The sequence below is a fragment of the Bactrocera neohumeralis genome, chromosome 5 (assembly GCF_024586455.1).
Source record: "Bactrocera neohumeralis isolate Rockhampton chromosome 5, APGP_CSIRO_Bneo_wtdbg2-racon-allhic-juicebox.fasta_v2, whole genome shotgun sequence".
NCBI lineage: Eukaryota > Metazoa > Arthropoda > Insecta > Diptera > Tephritidae > Bactrocera > Bactrocera neohumeralis.
The window spans coordinates 12941809-12969369 of NC_065922.1; the positions used below are offsets into that span (position 1 = coordinate 12941809).

Below are 27561 nucleotides of genomic sequence, written 5' to 3' on the forward strand. Positions count from 1 at the left end.
AGGCTTGGACCATAATATTTTTCGCACATTATTGTCGTATTTGATCCACTTTTCGTCTCCTGTTACCATTCGCTTCAGAAATGGTTCTATTTCATTTCGTTTCAGCAAAGTATCGCAGATGTAAATTCGGTCCATTAAATTTTTCACAGACAATTCAAGTGGGTCCCAAACATCGAGCTTCTTTTCGTAGCCAACCTTTTTTAAATGGTTCAAAACCGTTTGATGATGAGTGTTAAGTTCCTTAGCGTTTGTCTTGGCTGCTTATGTGACGATCCTGGTCAATCTCTTCGATGATTTCACCGACTTTTTCAACGATAGTTCGACCAGAGCGAGGTGCATCTTTCACATCGAAGTTTCCAGAACGGAAGCGAGCGAACTGGTGCAGCATCGTCTCCTTAAACTTCACAAAACGTGTGCCATTTGTGGCTTGCATGGCATTCTTCCCTTTTTAATATAAAAATTTCAAAATATAGCGAATTTTTTTCATTATTTGAAGAGCTGTAACTTTTTTCCAATTTCCCCGAATTTAATTTTTTTTTTGGTTAAATGAAACTTAAAAGCTCACCTTATGAAAAGTGTTGTTACGTGTTTTGATCATATATTGAAGAAAATCTACAATTCAAGTCGCATAAATGTTTATTTATAATTCTTGAATATCAAAAACTCACTTATTGACCTCTCAATGAATCTAATTAAAACGCATACTTATCAATGCATACTAGCAAAAGCAAGATTATAAATGCAGAAAGCTATATGACGTTACCTGCCAATACTCGATCTTGATCAGCGCTCCACATTTGACTCATTAACCACATTTCTTACTTGTTTTTTGTTTTTCTTGATTCTATTGACGAAATTCTTAAAAAGTTCAATATACACATTATAATATTTAAAACACAACAACAAAAAAATAAAATAAATTGTCATTTGTTTTTAAGGGAACCACAAGCAATTCTTCTTCTGTACATACATGCTATATGTACCGATGTATGTGTGCGTGCGTGCGTATGTGTGTATTTAGAGTGACTTCACGGCAATTAAAAGACATTGACTCGGGCGAACAAGTTTTCAAGTAAAGTTCACGTTGCCTTTTGAAACGCAATTAAGTGACATTTTAGATAAAATTTTTTAGCTGTTTATTAACTTTGTATTTGAATTTTTTTTTTTGTTTGCACAATACTGACTTGTATATCAACTATGTCAAGCGTATATGAGTGATTTTTAATTAAAACGTATTCAGGGTTAAGGTACGGAGCGCGGCGAAAATATTTACGTAGCAATGAAATGCTTGGAAGATTCATTTATAGGCTAGAAGTGCGTAGAAAGTGTTGATAGAGCAGAAAAATTGAAAAGCACCAGTAAATATGTGAAGGGATATAATTATTTTATAACCAAAACTCAAATTTTTTTCAATTTGAGTGGTTTTTATTATATCGTTTTTCCTTCGTAAACTTATGAAAAGTGATGTTGAGTTATTTTGCATTTTAGATGACGATATTTAAAAAAATATACATATATGCATATGTATATAGGTATGTTTATATAAAAATTACCGTTTTATAAAAAATGTAAAAAAATAACGTCGAATTCTCAATTTTCATAATGTTTTAGAGAAAAAAACACTTTAGTTTGCCTTTAGGCAAAATCGAATAGGGTTGCCAGCCTTCTATTAAAATTGCGTCATTGTAATGAAAAGTTACTTATTTCGTAAGATGCTAAGGAAGTGTTGAACTGATAGTTGTAAATATGTATTATTATTTTGACTTATGAAAAATAATTCGAACACATTTTGTTATTTTTGCAATTTTTTGTATATCGTTGCCACCTATCAATAATAACAATTGTAATTAATTGAAAATTTTAGTTAGCATTTAAATTTTACATTAGTGAATACGAAGTGGAAAATATTTTAATATTTTTATAATTTTTTTACATAGGTGGCAACCCTATCAATAACCCTAACTGTAATTAATTCAAAAATTTTGTTAGCATTTAAATTTTACAGTAGTAAATATGAAGTAGAAAATATTTTATTATTTATATAATTTTTTTGTATAGGTGGCAACCCTATCAATAACCCTAGCATTTAAATTTTACATTAGTGAATACGAAGTGGAAAATATTATAATATTTTTATAATTTTTTTTGTATAGGTGGCAACCCTATCAATAACCCTAACTGGAATTAGTTGAAACTATTGTTAGCATTTAAATTTTACAGCAGTAAATATGAAGTAGAAAATATTTTATTATTTATATATATTTTTTTTGGTACATGGTTGCCACCTAACAATAACCGCTACTATAATTAATTGAACATTTTTGTTATAATTTAAATTTTACACTAGTGAGTACAGAGTAGAAAATATTTTATTACTTTTATAATTTTTTTTGTAGGTGGTTGCCACCTATCAATAACCACAACTGTAATTAACATAAAACTTAAATTTTATTATCATTAAAATTTAACATTAGTGAATGCGAAGTGGAAAATATTTTATTATTAAAAAAAAAATATTTTATATGGTTGCCACCTATCCCTTATTGTTGCCCTTATGATTTTTATATATACATACATATATTATTATATACATATAATTGTACATAGTATGCAGAAATGTGCGACAGTTGCGTTTTTTTTTTAACAAAGAAGGAAGTATTCTGTTAAAGTTCAAGGTTACCATACTTTTTTCATATACATATTTATGATAGAATTGCCATTTATAATTATTAATAGCATATAAAAAACTCAGTTCGCCACTTGTTCAATACATAGAAGTGCAAAGAAACAAATATTTTATAGCTCTTTATACGTTTTCTTTGTAGGGTTGCCAATTATTTAATATATATTAAATTAAAAATTTTAATATTTAACACCTATAATAAAATGCTAGCAGTAAGATTTACATAATCAAATCGTTTAAGAAAAACAGAAAACGTTTTTTACTTACAGAGTTGCCATATTTTAAATTTAAAAAGCCATTACTGGTATCAAATTGAACGTAATCGCCAGAAAAGTGCTAACAATTAATTAGTAAATTAGCGCAATTAAAGTTTTACTGTACAAAACAAGTTAGTATGTACATATGTAAGCAGCGACTATTTACAACAAATATGCACAGGCAGGTACAAAGAAGCGCTGTTAGTTGTAAACTAATGACAACAACCAAAGGGAATGCCGCAAAAATCACCGCAAACTAAACAACCGCAAGTGCAAATATGTTGAATACATACATACAAACATACACATGTATATGCATACATACATACATATGTACATTAGGTACTTAACAAAGCAGTGCAAATATTTTCAATGTCAAGCCAACAAAGTGTCAGCAATAATAAGTACAATGTGCAAATACTGAATGTCAAAAAATGCAACAAAAAGCAAATCAAATCAAATATACCTGAACTGTAAAACAAAGAAAAAAGGGCAAAGCGCAAAAACAAAAAGTAAAGTTAGTTAAAAAAAAAAACAACGACAAATTGGCTCGCGAAATGCATTGTAATTGTCAATTTCTGCCGAGTAGATACTTAATGCAATTAGAAATTGTTATTGTAAGCGCTTCTCCTCACCATTTTTTGTTTTTTGTCTTACAATAGCAACAACACGTTTTGTAATGCCGTGTGTATGTTGTTTGTGCTGTCGCTCGCCCAAGCGGAATGCGCATTGCTGCTAAACAAATGTCACGTGACATTTGTAGACGGTTGCATGCTGACACACACACGCACATAGATGCACACATGCAAAGCATATTTGTGTGCATACAGCTTTTCTTCGCTAAACACTCGTTCCTAATGCCAATGCGGCTTCCTTGTCGAACACAGCAAAATGGCAGCAAGTATGCTTTTGTTTTTGTATTTGTTTTCGTTATAGTTATTTCCGTTACCACTGCTTCTGGGTGGCTGTGACCCAAGCTGCCGCAAGACTATGCGGACGACTCACATGGCATGCCATGTTCTCGTTACGTTAAGTGCCAATTTTGTTTTTTCTAAATGCGCTGACACACTGGCATTTATTCAAAAGCGAGCAGAAGCAACAACAACAACAAAAACGTTGAAATGGCAAAGGAATTACCAAATCGAACAAACAATGAGTGGCACACAAGGAAGGAGTTCGCTTACAAACATATATACATACATACATATGTGCATATGTCCCACTGAGGCGAAAATGGCACACATATCGATTGAAATGCAAATATTTGAAAAGATACAATCGGCGCTGTCTACTTAAATACAATTAAATGCTTCACTTCCCTTTACAAGTAGTATGCAGCAAAAATAGACAGCGAATTACATATGCTTTGAAAGAATGTGTATTTGTATAAGCCCACTTAACTAAAATTGGAGCATTTTACGGAAAAAATACGTATTTCAATTTTTTACTTGAAACCGCTTACGAAATCGAAGTTACATATTCGATTTCGAAGAAAAATATTTCGAACTTTATCTTCGAAAAACTTGAAAGCTAATCTCTAACAAAAGGCGCATTAAATAATGAAAATTTCAATACTTTCGAAAATAAATTTTTCGAACTTCATTTTCGAAAAAATTCGGAGTTAATATTTTAGAGAAACCAATGAAATATTTAAAATATAAAATGAGCATGACGAAAATTACCGAAAAAATTTCGTTCGTTTTTCAAACCGAATGGTCGATGGACTTCAAGCAAAAATATGAAACAGTTTGTTAAAGCTGAAAGCAGCATTTCTAAACACATAATACTAAATAAATTAAACATTAATAGCATTATTCAATATTTTATTATCCATTTCGAAAAAAAAGATTTCGAAATGAAATTTCGAACATTTTTAGAACTTTCTTTATTTGAGAATTTTATACTCCATCTAATGCTCAAACAAAAATTTCGATTTTTAATATACTTGAACAGTATTACTTAACTACGAAATTTCGAAACTTCGAAAAGTGCCATCAGTTCGTAACGCTTCTACTATTAAAATTCATTATGTAACACTTTGCACAATCGATACATAACAAACAAGTGCGAGAGTTTTCGAAATCATTATTAAAGTAAACAGCGAACGACTTGTGACATATTCGAATATGTTAAACATTTTTCATTCGAAGTATTTCGAACATTTTTCTTTATGTATAATATAATGTGCTACATTTCAACGTCGCTTTAAAGTGACTATGACCTAACAACCTGACAATGATTTTCATTACTTTGAGTGCCAAATTTTATTTCTATGCGAGCTGTTGACCCAAGTCACTGCACATAGTATTTATAATTTTGGCAGCTCAGCTCTTATGACATACTATTTTTTTCTATTATGCTACGTAATACTCGTTTAAGCGCCAATTTTTACAAAATACTACATTGACATACTGGCACTTTGTCAAAAAGTGAGGAAGTAAGAAGAAAATAAGTGTTATTTTACGAGTTTTTTAAGAGTTTGTGAATTGAACAAAGATGTATTTTTTATTTTAAATATTAAGGAGGAAAACTTATTTTCACTTAAAATCAAAAAACAACTTCTATTTCAACCAAAAATTCACACATCAAAATATGAGATTTTTTTAAAAAATCAGTAGGCTTTATGTTTATGATCACTGAACTAAAATTGAAACTTTTTCGAAGTAATTTCGGCCGATATCGTTACGGAAAAGTTACGAACTTCAATTTTTACAAAAAACAGCTTGAAGAATCGATTAAAACACAAGTTGGGACAAGTGATTTCGAAAAAGAAATTTCGAACTAGAACTTCGAAAGTTAGTTTCGAACTTTTTTGAAAAAAAGAACAGTTACCAACTCTCAACAGCCCAAAAATATACAGATAATTACATATCTTACAAGAATAGCTGTACATATGATCACATACATAACTAAAGTTAAAGCTTTTTCGAAGTAATTCCCGCCAATATCGTTACGGAAAAGTTACGAATCTAAATTTTTTGTAAGCAACAGCTTGTAGAATCGATTAGAACACAAGTTGAGGTAATTTATTTCGAAAGACATTTGTTCGAAGTATAACTTCGAAAAACTTTAAAATTAATTTCGAACTTTTTTGAACAAAATAACAGTTTCCAACTCACTAGAACCCAAAAAAATAGATAATTACATAATTTACAAAGCATATATGGTTATACGGTCGCTTAACTAAGAATAAAGCTTTATCGAAGTAATTTTGGGCGAAACGGTTTCAAAAAAGTTGCGAATATAATTTTTTTTAAGAAAAACTGCTTGCGGCACAAAAAATAATAAAAGTTGTATAGTTGATTTTGCAAGAAAAATTTTCGAACTAGATTTTCAAAAAACTTGAAAGCTGATTTCGAACTTTTTTGAAAAAAAGAACAGTTCCCAACTCTCTAGAACCCAGAAATAGACATATCTTATAAAGCGTATCATGCGGTGATTGATTTCGAAAAAAAATGTTTTTGAACCAGATCTTCGAAAAACTTGAGAGTTAATTTCGAACTTTTTTTTTACTTTAAAAAATTATCTACGCTGATCAATTAGTGTTGCAAGCTCTCAAAAGTGGACACTGTAATTAAAAATATTTTTTAAAATTTTCTATTTATGAAGACTTATAGTAATTAAAAATCTCAAAAAAGATTTTTATCTTTCAAATGCCGAAAGCTCCTTAAACTTTTACGAAAATTACTGATATTGAAATATATAATTAAATTGATGAGTTTAAACATTTTTTGAATAGACTACAAGCTAACAAAATAAAATAATAAAAAGCAAAATAATTACAAAAGTAACAAAAACAACAAAAACCACAAATAAATTATGATTTATGTATAATTAATTATGACAACTGTAATTAAAGTGATCATTTTTGGTTTATTGACTTCGAATTAGCAATATTATTTTTTGTCACACATATTTCGCTATTTTTAAATAGAAATCTAAGGCTTTGTGAGACCGCATGAAATTAAATCTAAATGAAATCCCAATGCAAAAGTTATTAGAATAGCAAAAGCTCAATGCCGCACAGAAAATCGCTTACACAGAAAGTTATGTAATAGCAATTCAGACACTTTGTTGTTTGCGACGAGTTTTGCGAATTCGATTTTCTCATACTTAAACCGCATTACCACAAATGCCTTGCCGTAAAAGTTATGTCAAACACTTAATTTCTCGATACATTTGCTATGATTTCACTTTCGCTGTAGAATTTTGATGAACAACGACAGTGACAACAAATCCTTGTAAAATGTAATCGAATACTTGCTGTGAATCACATTTGTCCGTGTGTGAGTGTGTGTATGTGTGTGGGTCACATATCACATATCCACTCACACTACCGCATTGACATAAAGAGAATTTATAAAAAATCTAAGGCTTAAAAATTCCATAATATTTTATTTCAGTCAAACGCACACATAAATTGACACAATGTAATATATATGTATATATGTAATGCTTTTGCCTGTGTGCTTGTGTGCATAAATAACTGTGCCTTGCTCCATTTAGATTTGCTGTCGCAGATATGCTGCGTGTACATGATTACAAGGCGTCTAAGTAAAAATTTATGTGCACACTTGTATACATGTGTGCATATATGTATGTATGTATGTATATGTGTATGTGTGTTATGTATGTTTAAGTGCCCACATATGTACTGCTGTAATGTAATATTTTAACAAGGATTGGTAGTCATGTCAACAGACACACTTTGACTCCAGTCACTGCGTGTGCCCCCAATTGTTGTTATTGTTGTTTTACACATATACGAGTATCTCTGCTGCCTCGTTCTTAACCCGCGTTATTGTTGACTTGATTTTATTTAAAGTAAATACTACAACAATTTTCGTCGCCAAATCGATTCAATGGCGTGGAAAGAAAATTGTCAGCGTCAAATGGGTGAATGGGTGTATGGGGGCCGGGGTAGTCAGTGTTGAGGCGTTTAACCCCTGCCACTCGAAAGTTGTCACCACAATGTCTATGGCTGGTTTGGAGCGCTACGGTGCACTTAAGTGTTGGTAGCGCATATGTATGTACGTATGTATATGTATGTATGAATGCATGTATATTTTTGTGTGTGCATTTGTATGTATCTCGCTCCATCTACATTTGTAGTCATGTACTTTGTGCCTGATTATGCCTAAGCGTATGTGTCATTTATTTCTGGCAACTTTTTGCTTAACCAAAGCCTTAATTTCATTACAATGAGCGTGCGGGGATTACTCAGGCGGCGCACATATAAAAGTTTTGCGTCAATCCTAAATTCGCCAAATGTGTTTTTTCGACTAAATTGGCTGCATTGCTGTGGAAAGTCTTTATGACCCAAGAAATGATAAATTTCCGTTCAGTTTTGTGGGCGAAATAAGGAATTTGCATAATCTGGCTTACGGGAATATTGTGTTTGATTAAAAGCCGGAGATAACGGCACTTTCAAAATTGCAAATATAAATACGTGAGTGTATGTGGTTAGACATTGCGGGAAATTTTTAAAGATCCCTTCGGCATAATTTTTATTTCCATAAAGTAAATGAGCGTTAGTGTCATTTTAGTGCAAATAATATGCCATAAATCACTGCTGAGGTTTGAATTTTTTTTATATGAAACTACTGCATATATAATTAATGAAAGCTCTGAGCTGTTGAAAGCTCTACAAAAATATGCTTTGTCAATATTATTTATGTTTTATATTTCCAAATAAAATTAGTTAAAGGTCTGAGCTGATGAAAGCTCTCACAAAATATTCTTGTCAATATTAATTTTTTTAAGTATGAAACTACTTCATGTAGAATTAGTGAAATCTCTGAGTTGGTGAAAGCTTTTAAAAAAATATTTTTCTCAGTATTATTATTGTTTCTAATATGAAACTACTTCATTTACAATTAGTGAAAGCTCCGAGCTTGTGTCAATATATTTTTTTAATATCCAACTATTTCATATACCATATGTGAAAATTCTGATGAAAGCTCTCAAAAAATATTTTTTTTAATTAAAAACTACTACATATTGAATAAGTGAAAGCTCTGCGCTGATGAAAGCTCTCAAAAAATATTTTTGCCAACATTATTATTTTTTTATATATGAAACTTTTTCATATACAGTTAGTGAAAACTCTAAGCTTAAGAAAGCTCTCAAAAAAATTTTGATGAAAGCTCCAAAAAACTATTTTTCGTCAAAAAATTCACATAAAAACAGTGAAAGCTCTTAAAATTTTTTTTTTTTATTTTTTTATATATTTTGGAAAATCATATGCCAATCGTGAAAGCTTCGACGAGCGCTTATGAAAGCTAACAATATCATTATTTATGGTAAAAGAGGCAATAGCATTGTTGTAAAAATACATACAAAAAAAATTTAGTACAATTTAAATTTTTTCATATTAATTATAGTAAAATAGTGGCAACTCAAACTGAAAAAAAATTATATACATGAAAGTCCAAAATATACAATTTTTTCCATATCTCAATCTTGTCTTTGTATAAAATCTTAAAGAAAAAATCATTGAATTTGAAAACGATGTTATTTGTTGAAAAACTCTAAAGCTGAGACTACTTGAAATCTTTAACTCAGACTAGACAAATGATTGATGAATAAAATTAAAACAAAAAGAAATTTTTAATTTCACAAGAGTTATAATTGAGTTATTTTTATCTTCAACATATGCTTAAAATTCCCATGGCCACCCTAACCGTAAAACTAACCTTTTCGCTCACTCAGAAGTCTCCATTAACCTCTCTGACTCATTTTGATGAATTCGTTGTCACGTGAAACCACAAAAAAAACATGCGAAAATTGAGAAAATAATGCTATCACATTAAAATGTGGGATTTAAAATGTGGGTAATTATAGATTAAACAAATTACTTGGTAATAAAAATACTTAAACTCTCCACAACAAAAGCAAAGGGAAAAAACCTGCGACTAAGGTTACAAAAGCGCGATTATATATCAACTCAATTCTACTTTTTTTGGCTGGCGCGAATTGAGTCAAGAGCATGGCGCACATAAATAAAAATCATAACAATAAATAAAACCGAAAATTTACACCTTCGAAAAGTGTCTGACACTGCACTATGAAATATTTGCTAAATAAATTCGAAAAAAGCAACAACAGTCGCCACAGTTGTTGTTGTGCTGTTGATTTTGCTGCTGCAGCGGACAGTCAAAGCAATGCGACGAAAAGATTTACGACAGCTGCTTAGCATGCTGTCACGGGCATTCGTGCTAACTAAAAGCAACAGCAACAATAGCAGAAAACAAAAAAAAAAACTGTATTAAAGACGCTGCAGTATTTTTTCGCTACTGATTTTCGCTGGCCTTAATGCGGCGGAAATGTTCAATGAGCGAGGAATTTGAAAAAAAATATATATTTAATTAATTTCGTTTTTGAGAAAACAAAAAGTTTGAAGCGAAGTCTTACAAATAGTTATAAGATATTCTTAAAAACTCTGAGATAATGAAAGCTCTGAAAAATCTTTATATATATAAAGTGAAAGCTCTGAGCTGATGAAAGCTTTGAAAAAAATATTTTTTTTTCATTTTCATTTTCGAGGGAAAATTCATATGAAAACAGTGACAGCTTTGAGCTGATGAAAGCTCTAAAAAAAATTTTTTTTTTAATATCTGTCAAAAATGTCAAAAATCCGTATGGAAACATTGAAAGCTTTGAGTTGATGAAAACTCAAAAAAAACTTTTCTTTTTATTGCTCTCAAAAGTGTCAAAAATCCGTATGGAAACATTGAAAGCTTTGAGCTAATGAAAACTCTGAAAAAAATAAAATGGAAAGCTCTAAGCTGAAGAATGTTCCTAAAACTACATGAGTATAGTGTTTCATGGCCTAAATTAAAATTTTCTTCAATAATTGCAAAAAATATTTTGTATACAAAAGATAAAAGCTTGGAAAAAAATCTATTTTGTTTTACAGTATAAATTAAAATTTGCTCACGAAAATCGCAAAAAGTTTTTTTTTATAATGTCACTCAAAAATGTCAAAAAATTCATATGAAAACAGTAAAAGCTCTAAGCTAATTAAATCCATTTTTATAATAATTTGTTTTATAGCTTAAATTACACTTTTAGCTCAAAAATTTGCAAAAAAAAGTAAATATACAATGATGCTCTATTTTTGTAGCAGTAGAATTCTGCCGAGTTGACAGTCCTTGGACGCATAAAAGCTGCGGGTCCATTACGGTAACGTAGATCCGACTGTCGTGGGAAGCTCTGAAAAAATGAAAGCTATGAAAAAATATGTTTTGTTTTCAATTTAAATTAACAATTTCTCCTCAAATTTCATATACAATTAGTGAAAGCTCTCAAAAAAATATTTATTGTCAAAAAATTTAAGTGGAAACAGAGAAAGTTGTTGAAATTGTTTTTAACATACAATAATATTTTCTCTCCAAAGTTGTAAAACAGAAATTTCATAGAAGTGAAAGCCTTGAGCTAGCGAAAGCTTTTGGAATTAGAATTTTTGTATGACATGAATTAACATTTTCACTCAAAAATTAAAAACAAAAATTTGAAACAAAAACAGTGAAAGCTCTGAATTAATGAAAGCTCTCAACATAAATAATTATTTGATATTTTTTTAATTGCTGTCGACATAAACTAATGTTTTATATATTTTTTTTAATTCCAGGTAGTAGAAACAATTCTCAAAAATAACTTAACACGAAGCCAGTAAAGTAAAGAAAGCACTACTCAGCTACGCAAACAACGACAAAGCTCCCGGAATACTTCGATGAGTTACACAGCAATAGCAAGAACAAGAAAAAAATAAACCAAAATTTGCAGAAACCAACATAAATTAGTAACAACAACCGCAAAAGGATACAACAACAAAAACACAACATAGACAAAGAATTCTCAACCAATTAATAAGTGAACTAAAGAAAGCAAGCTTAATATTTAATACAACAACAACTACATTAAAACCAACAACAATAATAAGAATGCGCTTAAAACTTTAAAACCCACAGACGACAACCACAAACATAAATAAAGACACACTTACAAACAAACAGACAGACAGACGGCCGCAGACAAAAGTCAAGTCATTTCGGAATACGAAATTACAAATTTATAAGAAATTACCAAAACAAAAGCAAATAGCAACAACAACCATTAAATAGTTTGAAAAACGTGCAGCCGCAAAACGCGAGCGATTAAATTTGCATTAACAGCACGCAGCAACAACAACAACAGCAACAGCATAAAAAATAAGCAAATAGTCTCAGCTTACGAACAAAGGGCGGAGGCAAAGGAGCAGCCAAATAATTGAAATAAACCTGCGACCCACAGCAACAACAACAACAATAGCAGTAGGTGCAACAACACGTTCGTTATAATTAAATTATCACGACGCGACAGTATTCGACAACAAAGGCAACAACAAATCAATATATTAACATTGCTATAAAAACGGCAACAAAAGCAATAACAGGCAGCGCAAATCCAAAACGGTGACAGCGCCATCTACTTGCATACAGACAGACATATTTACCAGCAACAACCAATTAAACAAAAATAAAATAAAATAAAGTGCGTTTGCACCGGCGGCGATTACGCTTGATACATACTTACATAGAATAAATCACAAGCAGTCGCGACAACAATAACAACAGCAATAAGCAGTACAGTAACAGCAACAAAATGCATATAGAAATTCAGGTGGCGTTAAATTTCGTGATTTCGTATCTTTATAACAAACTGCCAAGGCGACGTGTGAACATTTTCGGCGAGGAGCTCGAGAAGGCGTTGAAGGATAAGTTCCAAGGCCACTGGTATCCGGAGAAACCCTTCAAGGTGAGTACTTAGTTCATTTTTCATTATTAATTCTCAGCAAGAAAAATGTTGGAAAGTTGTAGAAAAAAGTTACTATGAAAGTTTGACAGTTCCAGTTATTTATGAGATTGTGAAGGGCCAACAATCTTCTCTATCATTGTACAAGCCTGCCTTTAAGTAGTCATAATCTCATTGGACTACATTCTCAAATTCCAACCAATATTCAAAAGCGCTCTCACAACTTTCGAGAGAATTTTCGTCATTAAATTTCTTGTCTTATCTTCGGATTGTGCCTGAGCATAGTTTACAACTTGCAGTTCCTCTATTGGTCGGGTAACATCAAGTAAAATCTTAACCCATGACAATCTGCTCTACCATTGTACAAGCCTGCCTTAATATAGTCATGTTCTCATTGGACTACGACCTCGATATCCAACCAATCAATATTCGAAAGAGCTTTAACGAGTTTAGAAAGAGTTTTCGTCATTAAAAATCTTCTCTGGTCTTCGCCTAGTGCCTGAGCATACTTTACAACTTGCAGTTCCTCTATTGGTCGGGTAAAATCAAGCCAGAAACCTCGAATAGAAAGAGGAGCTCAGTCAAGTATTTAGCAAAGGTTCAGGTATCAATTAGATGTCAACACATTTATCTATATTCCTACAGTAACTGTGTATGGACTATACAGTTGTCCTCAAAATACCAAACAAGACCAACCTACTTAGTGGAACAGTAGCTATAATTTCTAAAGACCTACTAAAAGGGTCCTTAGTGGACTTTTTATTGAAGGGTTAACCTTTTACCCATAGGTGCTCTAAAAATACTCTAAAATTCAGGACATTTGGGTAGAGGGATCTTTTTGTTAGTCTGAGTAACTAAAGTTGACTAGAAAACAGGTTCACATCATTTTTCCTTTGATTACAAGATAAGCCAAATTTACCGAAAAATGGGTTCCAAACAAACTACTGAGAAGAAGTCTATATTTTCTCGAACTCAAAATGGAAAACCGATTGAAATCTTTACAGTAAATACGTTAGAAGATTTATGTTAAAGCCCAAACGTTTTTTACTAGAAATGCCTTGAACTTATATAGTATACCGAAACTAGTTTCGAAGCATCGGGCGTTAAGTTAAGAAAAACTTTTGAACAACACATTACATTTTTTAGAAATTAAGATCTTCCAGTTCTAAAGATGGATAAAGACTACAGAAAATTAGCTAATATTTGATAAATGAACGAATTTTTTTCTAAAACACTATTCTTCAGGGTTCGGCATTCCGTTGCTTGAAAACTGGCGATCCGATCGATTCGGTTTTGGAGCGTGCTGCGCGCGAGAGTGGTGTACCTATTGCTGATATTTTAGAAAATTTGCCTGCCGAGCTGTCAGTTTGGGTGGATCCCGGCGAGGTCTCCTACCGCATTGGCGAAAAGGGTGCTGTGAAGGTAAATATTTAATTTCATTTTTCATATTTTCAATTTAACTAACAGCCGCTCATTGCCTGCACAGATACTCTACTCGGAAAACAGTGACAATCATGAAGACAACACATCGGCCGATCGTGAGGTCAATAAGACCTTCAATCCCGAAGCGCAATGTTTTCGTCCCATCGATGCGGTCAATACGAGCATGAACAATTTGAGTTTGAGTCCAAAGACTTCACCACATGCCGGATCATCTCCACATTCGGCCTCCTCCAATTCACCCACCTACAAAGGTAGTCCCAATCCGGCTGCAGCCGCAAACGGTTCGTTCATGCAGCGTACACAAGCGCCACTAACATTCACAACAGCCACCTTTGCTCAGACCAAATTCGGTAGTACCAAATTGAAAACCAGTTCCAAGCGTACCAATAGGTTAGTACACACATATCTCTAGAAGAGCGAATTTTTTTTAAATATTTTTTTCTCTACTCTCTACCCAGCAGCAGTTCGTACCGCATGTCGCCCACTGAGTTCTCCAACTACATTAAACAACGTGCCATGCAACAACAACAACAGCAACTACATCACGGCGGCCATGGTAACCCGAATCTAGCGCAACCACCGAATCACTTCGGTCCCATCGGACCCGTCTCGCCAGCACGTTCACTCTCACCGAATCCACTCTCACTGGGCTTGGGTCAGAATGGCGCCACAGTCGATCCCTTCTACTTCCCCAACATGGCCTCCATGGGCATGTATCCACAATTCAACGGACATCGAAATGTCTTCGACACGCATTTCCATGCCGCCGACAATAATGCGCTCTACGGCGGCGGCGCTGCCAATCCGGCCAACGGCGGTCACGGCAAATTCAACAACTACCTGGATCCACATGGCTTCTACGGCTTGGGCGGCAATCAGCATTTGCAGCAAGCCGCTGCGGTGGCGGCTGCTCATCAGCAACAACAACAACAGCAATCGCAAATGGCACCACCACCCGGCGTTGTGGGCGCACCGTTGTCGGCACAGCAACAACAACAACAACATGTCAATGGCAACAGCAAACTTGTGGTTGAGAAGAATGGCGCAGACAACAACAGCAGCAACAACGGCAATAACAACAGCAATAACGGCATAACTGTGACCGTTTCGAATGGCAGCAGCGCTGCCGACACAACAAACACCGTCGTCACCAACAACGCAGTCAACAGCACTGCCCAGCAAACAACAACACCAACAGCCGTCAGTCCGTCACCATTGGCTGCCGCAGCCGCTGCTGCCGTCGCCGCCAGCGCTGCCGCCGCCGCCGCGGCCAATAGCAGCCAACAACAGCAACAACAACAACAAGACTCAAACAACTCGAAACTGATCGACGGTCTCAACTCGTTCTATTCCAATGCAGCCGGTCCCTACCAGCAACTGTTGGTGGCCAACTAAGGTGTTTGTAATATACATATTTTTTATGGTTCTTTTTCACATTTTTTTACCGTTGGTTAGTAGCAGCGTGCGCGTGGCGTCGCTGCAGTAGGCAAGCACAGAATTATTTTTTTAAAAGCTTATTTTTTTAGTAAAAAGTAAAAAGAAAAAACACTGCAAAAGCAAAAACAAAAACAAAAATTATTATAAATATATATGTATGTATATTGTATGTATTACAAAAACAACATAGCTAATGTGCAAAACAAAAACAAATAAGGAGAGGGAGCTGTAGCAAGAAGACAGTGCAAAGCGTCAACTTTTTTAAAGCAAAATTATAGCAAAAACAAAAACAACAAATACAAGTTTATAAATAGTGAAATTCTGCTAGTGTAACTGTAATTATTACAACAAAATATGCAAATTAGCAAAACAAAACACACATACATAACTACAAATATATGAAGGCTGTGCTGGAAGACAGCAGAAGCAAGCGAAAAATTGCATGATAGCTACAACAACAAAAGCAAAAATGCAAAAAAATGCAAAAAATAAGAAAATTACTAAACTACAACAACATATAAATATAGATAAACATATAAGCGGCGTTTGGCAGGCAGCGCAGCGCAGGGCAAGAAGTTTTGTAATTATGTGTGTACTCGTGGCACCGGCGGACGGACAGGAGAAATGCTGCAGCGCGTTGTTTTTATAAACAATTTAGATATTTATAAAGCAAAACCAAACCAAAAAACAAAAACAACAACAACAAAAATTAAAACAACAATAAAAACAACAACAACAACAAACAAGAAATCTAACCTAAAGCAACACTATCAGCATAGTATACAAAATTTCTCAAGTCGTTTTTTATTAACTAGTTGTAAACGGACCAAAGCGGAAGCGGCAATAGTAACGCAAACGGCAGTAGTGTGGCTGTAGTAGCGCATGCAGCCAAGGCGCAGCTGGCAAATACATGCATATATAGTAAATGATACGATCTAGTTAAAGTCTTATTATTGATAAGTTTTAAAATTAGTCAAAAATGAAAAAGTGAAAATCGTTTTGCTGTTTTTTATACCCACACACACATTTTTCTAATATTCAAATGTTGTATGTATTACATAAGCGTAAAAAAAAAAACAAAAAACATATATACCATATATATGAAAAAATGAGAATGTTAAATGTTTTATAATGCTATATATTATTATATAACTACTTATTACTATTATTATTACATTAAATTACATTATTATTATTATTATGATTATCAAAAACATTATTGCTATTATTGTAACTAAAAAAGAAAACAAACAAAAAAACGATGAGAAATGAAAGCAAATCTAGTGAAAACAACAGTTATGTAAGCTAAACGAGCGAACTATTGTAGAAACTTTAGCAGCAACTTAAGTACGCATGCATGTAGCACACACACACAAACATACAAAACACGCGCGGCAGGCACAGTCAAGCTGTTGGACATGCAACAGCAAGGCAACTAACATTATATGCAAGAGAAAGGAGTAGGAGGCAGTGGTAAATGAGCAGACAAGGCTGTAAGACGAAAGCGAGAGAAGAAGAAGCAAGACAACTAACGGTATATGCAAGAAAAAGGCGTAAGTGGAGGTAGTAAAGGTTCAGACAAAGCTGTAGGACAAAATTATTTGCCAAAAAGGGCGCTCAAAAAGCGACTTGCAGTCCGGAGGTACCAATACCAGCTCCCTTAAGGTGTAAATATTGCAACAACAACAAAAACAACAACAAACAACACTCGTCTTCAGCTTTGTGCACGCCAGCAGCGTTTATTTCGCAAAACCAACATCAAAACCACGAACTTGTATCCTCCAGCCTTTGCGCATGCGCGTGTGCGCAACAAGAACGCGTCAACTGTGCAGTGTGCAACGCCTACATGCATATAAAACACACATAATGTATCTCCGAAAACTACCTATTATTTGTCTAAAATGTTTGTAGATAATTTTTTTAATTTTTTATTTAGTTGAATTTTTTTAGTGCAAAGTGCAAAGTAATTGTTTTGTATAGATTATTATAAATAAAGTTAAAAAGTACATTTCGTAATGCAAATTAATATATATAAACATATATACATGTATGCAATATATATAAATATATACTTTTTCATATTTTTCTAATTCAATCAAGTTTGTAATTTGTTACTGTGTATGAAAGCGTTTTTTATTGCTCTAACTATTATTATTATGATAAATATTTTAAATATTTTTTATTACTAAATGTTATTATTATAACACATAACCTACACTTACATGCAAAAAAAAAAAAACAAAAATATTAATGCTGAAAAAAACAAAAACAAATGGCAAATAGCAAATAGCAAATCGGCGTTAATTGCAAAAACAAAAGCAAGAGCAAAATTATTATTACAAAAGCAAGCAAAAAAAAAACAAAAACTGCAAAAGCAATGCGCTGTTTACTTTGTACAGAGTTTGTTTGCTGTTACATTGCAACACACACACATACATACATACAATAATCGTTTTTATTTTTAACATTAATGATTTTTTTATACTTTTTATACAAAACAAAAACCAATGTTTGTAGTGATTATATAAATTCTGAAACTTTTTTATTGTGAATATAATAAAAACTTTTCCACGTTACATAAATTAATGAAAACAACAAAAATTCAAAATGAAGGACTTTTTCATTTCTATCATTTTTTAATGAGGGAATTGTGAGTGTGAAGGTAATTGAGTGCACAGTGCACGGTGGTTGGTGCGGCAGCAAGTTTAATGATGTGCTGTTAGTTGGGTTGTTATCGATAAATTTATCGAAAGTAGGCCGAGTTTTATTTTGAACATTTTCAAAAACTTCTTTCATATTTTGAAAGTTAAGTTTTTTATCTTGACAAAATTATAATTTTTTTCGAAGATTCCTTTGTTATCGATAAATTTATCGATAGCATACCGACGTTCATTTCAAAAATTAAAAAAATAATAATATGAAAGAATTGTTATCGATAATTCTATGAGAGATTTGTTATCGATAAATTTATCGATAATATACCGACGTTCATTTCAAAAATTTTCAAAGACTTCAGTGAAATATATTTTGAAACTTAAATTTTAAATACTACATACATATGTAGCTTATATATTTTTTACACTGAGAAAAGCTATATTAAAATTTTTTCGAAGATCCCAAACATCACTTAGAACAAACGAGCAATATAAACTGCAATATACAGCATATATGTTTTTTATCTTAACAAGAATATAATATTTTTTGTCTTGACAAAAATATAATTCTTTTCGAAGACTCCTTTGTTATCGATAAATTTATCGATAGTATGCGGTTATCACTTTCAAAAACTTCGGTGAAATATATTTAGAAAGTTAATTTTTTATACTATAAGCCATATATATTTTTTTAGCTTGACAAAAATTGCATTAATAATTTTTCGAAGATCCCAAACGTCACTTAGAACAAGTTCATTTGTTGTAATATATAAATGGTATACACATATGTTTTTTACCTCAACAAGAGTATACAACAAGATTGCCAAAATTTTAAATTTTTTCGAAGGTCCCTGTGTTATCGATAAATTTATCGCTAGTATACCCACGTCCATTTCGAAAATTTTCAAAAACTTCAGTGAAATATATTTTTAAAGTTAAGTTTTAAAACTACATAGCATATATATTTTTTTACACTGACAAAAATTATATTAATATTTTTTCGAAGATCTCAAATCTCATTTAGAACAAACAAACAGTATAAATATAACATATATGTTTTTTACCTTAAGCAGAGTATACATTTTTTTATCTTTACAGAATTATAAATTTTTTCGAAGATCCCAAACTTTGTTTAGAAAATTCGAAAATTTTAATTTCAATGAAATTTTTTGGAAGTTAAGTCTTGTATACAAATATTTTTTTATCTCGACAAAAGTAGAATTTTTTCGAAGTTCCAAAATTTTGCTTAGCAAAATCGAAAATATAAATTTCAATGAAATTTTTTGAAAGTTAAGTTTTATATACTATATGGCATACACATCATTTTTATTGCGACAAATATATATGTATATATATGTTTTTCATCCTGACAAAAATATAACTTCCCTTGAAGATCTCAAACTTTGCTTAGAATAAACGTATAATATAATCATTGAATTTTTTGAACTGAATTTCGTGTTTAAAACCTATTATTTTATATGCCTGTACTGTTTTCCACCTTTTCCTACTAGGTCTTATAAAGCAAAAGTGAATTTGAACAAGTTCAGCACCAGAACCATAAAATATATAATTTCAATTAAATGGTTTTTGAAATCCCAAAACTTACAATAATCACTTATATATTTGATTTCTAACAAACAAAATTGAGGTTTTTAACTCAAACCAACATTGTGACAGCATGTGAACTTAGTTTCACAACTTTTTCTTTCAGTGTACATAAGTTGTTTTCTTAAAAATTAAGAAAAAAACAATATTTAAGCGTCCATTGGAATGCATTCCAAATCAAAAACTGAACTGGAAAGCATTGACAGTGCCGTATGCTCTTAAAAAACACCAAAAAACTATTTTCGAAACTTAATACTTTTATAAGCAGTTCGCCAATCCACTAATAAATTTATATTATTCTAATAAAATATAATTTTAAATATATAACATTCCAAAAATATTCATAAAAAAATTATATTTTTTCCATAACTAAACCAAAAGTGCAAAATCCAGTAAAACTAAATATTTTAGAATTTTATTTCTATGATAAACAGTTCGTCAGTTAACCAACTATTAAAACCCAAAATTAGTCTAAAACTAAAAAAAAATTCTACAACAATCATAAATATATCTTTTCAGTAGTTCAATATAATCTTAAAATTATCAAAAAAGGCTACAAAAAAAAACATTTACATAAAAATTTATTTTGATTCTTGAAAAACTGTTAATGTATTTCAAAATCTTCCAAAAACTTATACACAGACTTCCCAAGAAGATGTCTTACAGTTAATATTATACCTCTAAATGTCTTATCGAGCGGGTTCTTGTTGAAATTTTCTTATTAAACTAACGTAAATATGTTTTCTACGAATTTGATGTTGTCACTTAACCTCAATTTAAAAATTATAATTATTCAACTGACATACATATTCCCAAATAAACACAAAATTGTTCTAAAACTTCTAAAAAAAATTAATACAAAATTGTTCTAAAGCTTCCGAAAAAAGTCGTTGACTATATAAAGTTATTGAATTGAAAATTATTTAAGAAAATTATTTCTAAACATTCTTTCTAAAAACTTACAACCTTAAATTGAAACCGATTAACCCCAAAATAATATATGAATTTAAGAAAAGTGTTGCAAATTTTGAAAACAAAATCGTTACTTGCACTAATAAGACCTTTTTGAACTAAAATACAAAAAAATAAAATAAAATATTTAACCCCTAAAGACTTTACCACCTTAAAAAGTGTCCTTTAAGGTCTAAAGCGAGTTCAGAGTTTAGAACGTTTGTGTTACTTTGATTTTCCAAAAGCAAAATGTAATGCAAAATAGTTTCAAATTCCGCATAATTTGAACAAAAGTTAAAATATAATTTTTAATATTTCTTTCAGTTTATCATTTTCTAACAAACACTCAGCGTGAAAGCTTTCAGGGTGTGTTCTTAAAACTTTCACTTGTTTTCAGAAAAAGGAATATTATATTTATAGTCTCAATAATTCGTTAACAAAAGATGAAAGCCTAGCTGCTTTAAGTTTCGGAGCTTTTAAGTTTTCACTTACTTTAAAGTACTAAATGAAACGAGTACAAAGTTTAAATACTTTAATTTGATTTATTTTCAAAAAAAAAAAAAAAATGTGATGAGAAATAGTTTCATTTTAAATTGAGAAAACAGTTAAAACACAATTTTTTTATGATTTAATTATTTTCAGTCTATTATTTTCTAACAAACACTCAGCGCGAAAGCTTTTAGAGTTTGTTCTTAAAGCTTTTACTTATTTTCAGAAAAATATGTATATTATATTTATGTTATCATTAACTACTTATGGGAAAATGAAAGCTTAGCTGTTTTAAGCTTTCGAAGCTTTCACTTTCTTTAAATTTACTTATATAATATACTTGTATTATCAATAATTAATTATTTGAAGATTAAAACTAAGCACATTTAAGCTTTTTAGGTCTGCCCTTAGGGCATAACTAATTAATAAGAGCTTATAAGCTTTCATTTGTTTGAAAAATTTTACTTATATTCTCATTAATTGGTAAGAAAGATGAAAGCTCCTAGTTACCAGGTGCTTTAAGCGTTCGAAGCTTTTAAACTTTCACTAATTTTAAATATACTTATGCAATGTACTTATAATATCAATAACTTATTATTGAAAAATTAAAACTAAGCTGCTTTAAGTTTAAATTTTTACTTGTTTTTAATATACATATATACATACGCATGTGTTTGAGAGCTTTAAAAAATTTTACATTCGCATTAATTAGTTATGGAAAGATCAAAGCATAGCTACATTATGCTTTCACTTGGTTCAAATAAATATACTTTTATTGAAATATAAAAGCTTAGTTGTTTTAAGCTTTCGAATATCTTACAACTTTTACTTATATAAAATATATTTAGTACATATATTCTCATTAACTTATTATTGAACGGAGCTTTCTTAGCGGCTGTTATACTTGAGAGCTTTTAAAGCTTTCACTTGCTTTAAAAAATGTATATTTATATTCTTTTGTAGTTTTCACCTTTAAAAAAAATTGCTTAATCTCTCAAATGAAAACTTAGCAGCTGTAAGCTTGTGAAGCTTTCACTCAAATCGTATTTTATGTTGTAAATATATTTAAAATTTATGATTAATGAAAATCTCAACGCTTATTACTTTAGTTTGTTTAATTAGAATATACGTGTGTTTTTAATAATATTTTGAAATATTTTTTTTAACATATTTTTATTTAACTTTTAACATTTTAATATTTTTTTGTTGATTTTGAAAACCACTTGTAAATACAAAACACTTATTCAATAATTTCTAATAAAAAAAAAAAAATATTAACAAATATTGATGTGTATAGCAAACAAATTAAATGAATCGAATGTGCTAGCGTTGTTGTTGTTTAAATCGGCAACGACACCATTTTTATAGAAAAAACAATATTTTTTAAACCCATTAGTACGTATATAATATTGAAATTGAAATGTATATTACGTAAACTTAAATTTAATATTAAAAAGAAAATCATTTCAATAATATTTATTACGCTTCGAACTACCCAAATTATCTAAAAGTTAACCAATAATTGTATGTATGTATATATAAAACAGTAGAAAAAAGTACCCAAATTACGCCCCACCCGAACTACTACTTGTTGAGGTTAGAAAAAGTTTGGAAATCTCAGCAAATGGTGTAAGACTTGCGCTAAAGATTTTTTTATATGAAAACTTCGTTGTAACTTACATTCTAAGCCAACACACATGCAAAGCGCTACGTTTAGACGCATGCCTCTGGTAAAGCCGATGTGTCGGCGTCGTTAGTGTAACAGTTGCCAGTGCGTGCCCACAAAATGGCGGCGTTTACTTGGAACACACGACGAAACCACGTACCTACGCTTAGTAAATAAAATATGTAAAACTGTTTTAATTTTGAAAATTTGTTGAGCTCCATATTTCCAACTAACGGAATGCATAGTAAACTTTTATAATTCAATAATATTTGTGTGTTAGTTGTGTGTTGAAATAGTTTAACGAATAACTCTTTTTTAACAAAACTCAATACAACAAGTAATAAACACTTTACGTACCTTTAAACAAATTTAATATAAATAAATATATATATATACATACTTACATATATGCATATGATAAAACTGTGTATTTGAAAAACTGAAAATTATTTTAAGTGTATAGATGGTACTCGAGTCGGCAAAAAGCGCGAGTATTTTAGCAACTAACAAACTGTATATACATATTTATACTATAAATTTATATTAAAAAAGTATTTCATACAAACTACATACACTGTAGAAAACTAACGCGAAAACAAAAATGAAAAATAAATAAATTATGAAAGCAAAACCATAGAGAATTACAAAAACAATGCAAAATTACAAAAATAGCGCATACTATATATACTCATATATATATAAATATATTGCAGTAGTGAATTTTTTATTCTTGTCATAATTTTTGTACTTTTATAATAAAACTCAATTAGAAAAAACATTTTATTTCAACACAAATGGAGACAGATACTAACAAACCAAGCGTAAATTTGTGTAAACTTTCGAAAACCAAGTAGCAAAAAGCGACACAATCACTACAAAAACTAAGAAAATACACTGAAAAAAATAAACACTTAAATTACTTCAGTACAACTGTGCGTAGATTTAAAAAAATATAATTATATAGTAAATGCTACATACTATATACATAAAAAATGCAAATAAATTTATTTAAGCAATTTTTCATATTTTTATAAAAGTAAAAAACATAATTTGCTGCTTATAATGGGTCTGGTGAGCGATTTAATTTAAAAAGAAAACAATTTACATAAATTAACTGCTGCCAATTTTAGTTTCTTACTTTAAAACAGTAGAGAAAATAAAAAATAGAACACAAAAATAAACAAAACATAGAAAAGAATATGTTTTTGTGGCAAAAAAATTTATTTTTTGTCAAGAAAACAAAAAAATAAAGAAAAATATATTTTTTTTACAATAAAATTTTTTATTTTGCAAGAAAAAATAGTTTTTGTCAAGAGAGCAAAAAGTAAAGAAAAAATTATTTTTTTTTTTTGCAAGAAAAATATTTTTTGGTAAGAAAATTTATTTTTGCAAGAAAAAATAAAATTTTTTGCAAGAAAAAATAAATTTTTTTGCAAGAAAAAATGTTTTTTTGGTAAGAAAATTTATTTTTGCAAGAAAAAATATTTTTGGTAAGAAAATTAATTTTTGCAAAAAAAAATATTTTTTGGTGGTAAGATTTTTTTTTGAATAAAAAAAATTTTTTGATAAGAAAATTTATTTTTGCAAGAAAAAATATTTTTTGTCAAGAAAGCAAATAAACAAAAAATTAAAAAAATTCTTTTTTTTTGCAAAAATAAATTTTTTTCCAAGAAAAAATAGTTTTTATCAAGAAAAAAATATTTTTTTTTAAACTAGCGGCAAAAGCTGTATAAAGTTCTGCTCACAAATAAAAAAAATAAAAAAAAAATATTACAAAGTAACTGCATAAAAATAGCTACACGCAAGCAAATAACCACAAAAACACGTTTTCAAGCATAAAACAATGATATACTATATAAAAAAGTTAAACAAAAAAGACACACAAAAATTTTCCAAAAGTTTGTCTCCAAACGCAAAGAGTAGTGGAAAGCAGAAATCAAGCATGTAAGCATAGCGAACAGTACCCAGTAACCGTTAAGCAGCTTAGCAACTAATGGGCCTGTAAAGTGAAATATAAAACATATTTTTTTAATTTTATAAACGAGTGAAATGTCAAATATGAACACAAAAACAAAAATAATTAATTAACTTAACCGAGCAAAAAACACAATTATCTAAACCCCATAACGGAAACTGCAAATTGTCTACCAGCAAGTATTAACTAGAAACTGAAAAAGTAGCAGCAAACAAAAAGCAAAAACAAATAAGTATAAAAAATTTTAAATACTAACACAAGAAATATAATTAAAAAAATTAACTATAATTTATAATTATAAAACTTAATTAAAAAAAAAATTATATATAATTTATAAGTAAAAAAATTACTATAATTTATAGTTTTAACAATTAATTAACATTAAAACAATTATTTATAATTAAAAAAATTAACTATAATTTATATTTTTAAAAATTAAATGTAATTTAAAAAAAAATATTCGCAATTAAAAAAATGTATAACAATTTATAATAAAAAATTAATTATAATTAATTTTAATTTAATTTAACTTTAAAATCTAATTGTAATTTTTAAAAATATTTATAACCGAAAAAATTAACAGTAATTTATAATTTTAAAAATTAATTATTATTTTAAAAAATATTTATAATAATAATTTAAAAAATTAATTATAATTACAAAAAATTAATTATATTTTTTTCCCATACAAGCAAAGCAAGCAGGAAAAGTATTATGAAAATAGCAAAATATATTTGGTGTATGTTTAGCTGGCAACCGACAAACACACACACACGCCTAAACGGTACACAGTGAAAAATGCAACAGTGTATAACAATAAGTAATGTAATTAAATAAAATAAACTTGCATATCAGTAAAAACAATAATATTTCATAATATTTGTACTATTACAATGTAAGATTATAACCAAAAAAAAAAAAACAAAACAAATATACATTAATTAATTAAACAAAAAATACACGCAGAAAAGTAAAAATATTATAACTGTTCAACACAGTCATCTATTTAGCTAAGTGCAGCTGTACCTATACAATTTTTGCATAACTACTTATATGTATGTATGTAGTTTCTAGCTATAAGGTCACATGTCAAGTTTATAGTAATGTAAAAAATAGCAGAAAAAATAGAAAAAAATTGGCAAAAGTTTAAATATTCCATTTTTGACATTTTACGAAATCTCTACGTATTTTTTCTAAATACAAAAATCCGAAACTCCAAAAAAGCTAAATAGCAAGTACAATTCTCAATTCTGAATGTTTTCAAGCCGTTTTTTGTCTATTTTATACCTTGCATGTAAATTCGAATAATAATTACGCTTATATTACATATGTATGTGTATGTAAATACGTATAACAGTACAATATTATGTGCGTTTTCTTACGAGTATACCTGTGCATTAAATATAAATATTCATATGTAACCAGTATTCACTAATAAATAACGAAAAAGCAAGTACCGAATAATCAATTAATCCGAATGCAACCCTGCAGCTGCATACAAAATTCATAATTACACATACATACAAACGTATAACCAGCTTAGAGCATGAGGATTGCACTAAGAATCAAATGTGTCGCCTAAAAGTATGCAACGTTAAATTTAAAAAAAATCGGCTTATTCGGCAAAAAATTATTTTTTTTTTTTGGTTTAACTCAAAGACTTCAGAAACGGCTTGGCAAAGGATTATGCAATGATTCAAATGCTATACGTAGGTAGAAAGCTCTAAGTTATTCCAAAGCCCCGTAATGTTAATGCAACTGGACTTTAAGTGCTTAAGTTAAAGCTTACTCAAACCGATAAGCTTATCGAGCTTCCATTCTCTAAATTTTGGATTTTTTCAACTAACTGCAATAAGCTTAAAATAAGTTTTGTAAAATGTTTTGGTCGATCAAAGCGTACTTAGATGAAAGCTTTCGAACACTTTGCAATAAAAAATATAGAAAAACATATTTAAACAAAAAATTTCAATTGGCTTGATGCTTATTAAGCTAAAACAAAGCTTTATAAAATGTTTTGGTCGATTGAACCCTATTTAGGTGAAAGCTTCCGAAAACTTTATATTGAAAAATACAGAAAAAACATATATTTAGATGAAAAATTTTCAATTAACTTGATCCTTAATAAGCTTAAAAAAAGCTTTTTAAAATGCTTTGGTCGATCGACCCTACATAGGTTGAAGCTTTCGAATACTTTATATTAAAATGTACAGGATAACAAAAAATAAATTTCTAATTTCCAAAGCTTTTTTAAGCATTCAACTAAAAGCTTTTATAAAATGGGCCTAAGAAAGCTAACTAAATTAACTAATTGATTTTGGATTATGTGTCAAGAACTATTTCAAACTTTTTTACAAAAAAATTGTGTTTTATGTTTTTTAAGAAAGCCTTAAGTCTAAAGTTTTTTATTTAATTTTTAACGTCAAAAATATTAGCAGCTTTTTTAAAGCTCATAAACTTTAAACAACTTCAAATTAATTATAAAAGCTTTATATAACCGAAATTTTTGCACGAAAAAGCTTTCATAAACTGGTGCTAAGAAAGCTAACTAGATTAATTTATTTATTTTCGATTCTGTGTCAAAAATTATTTGAAATTTCTATCTAAAT

General features: G+C 29.9%; 1 protein-coding gene across 9 annotated transcripts in view; it reads left to right on the plus strand.

Moving 5' to 3' along the window:
• Nucleotides 1-18223, plus strand: part of LOC126759883 (protein Tob1) — a 52109-nt gene extending 33886 nt beyond the window's left edge. For 5 of the 9 annotated variants that reach the window (XM_050475063.1, XM_050475061.1, XM_050475059.1 and 2 more), the window contains 4 exons: nucleotides 11577-12738; nucleotides 13981-14157; nucleotides 14222-14568; nucleotides 14637-18223. In XM_050475063.1, coding sequence (XP_050331020.1) covers nucleotides 12586-12738; nucleotides 13981-14157; nucleotides 14222-14568; nucleotides 14637-15573 — 1614 coding nt within the window. In that variant the 5' untranslated portion in view covers nucleotides 11577-12585 and the 3' untranslated portion in view covers nucleotides 15574-18223. Of the gene's footprint in view, nucleotides 1-11572; nucleotides 12739-13980; nucleotides 14158-14221; nucleotides 14569-14636 lie in introns of all 9 variants that reach the window. The other 4 variants (XM_050475066.1, XM_050475060.1, XM_050475065.1 and 1 more) reach the window with 2 other exon arrangements.
• The last annotated feature ends 9338 nt before the right edge of the window (nucleotides 18224-27561 follow it).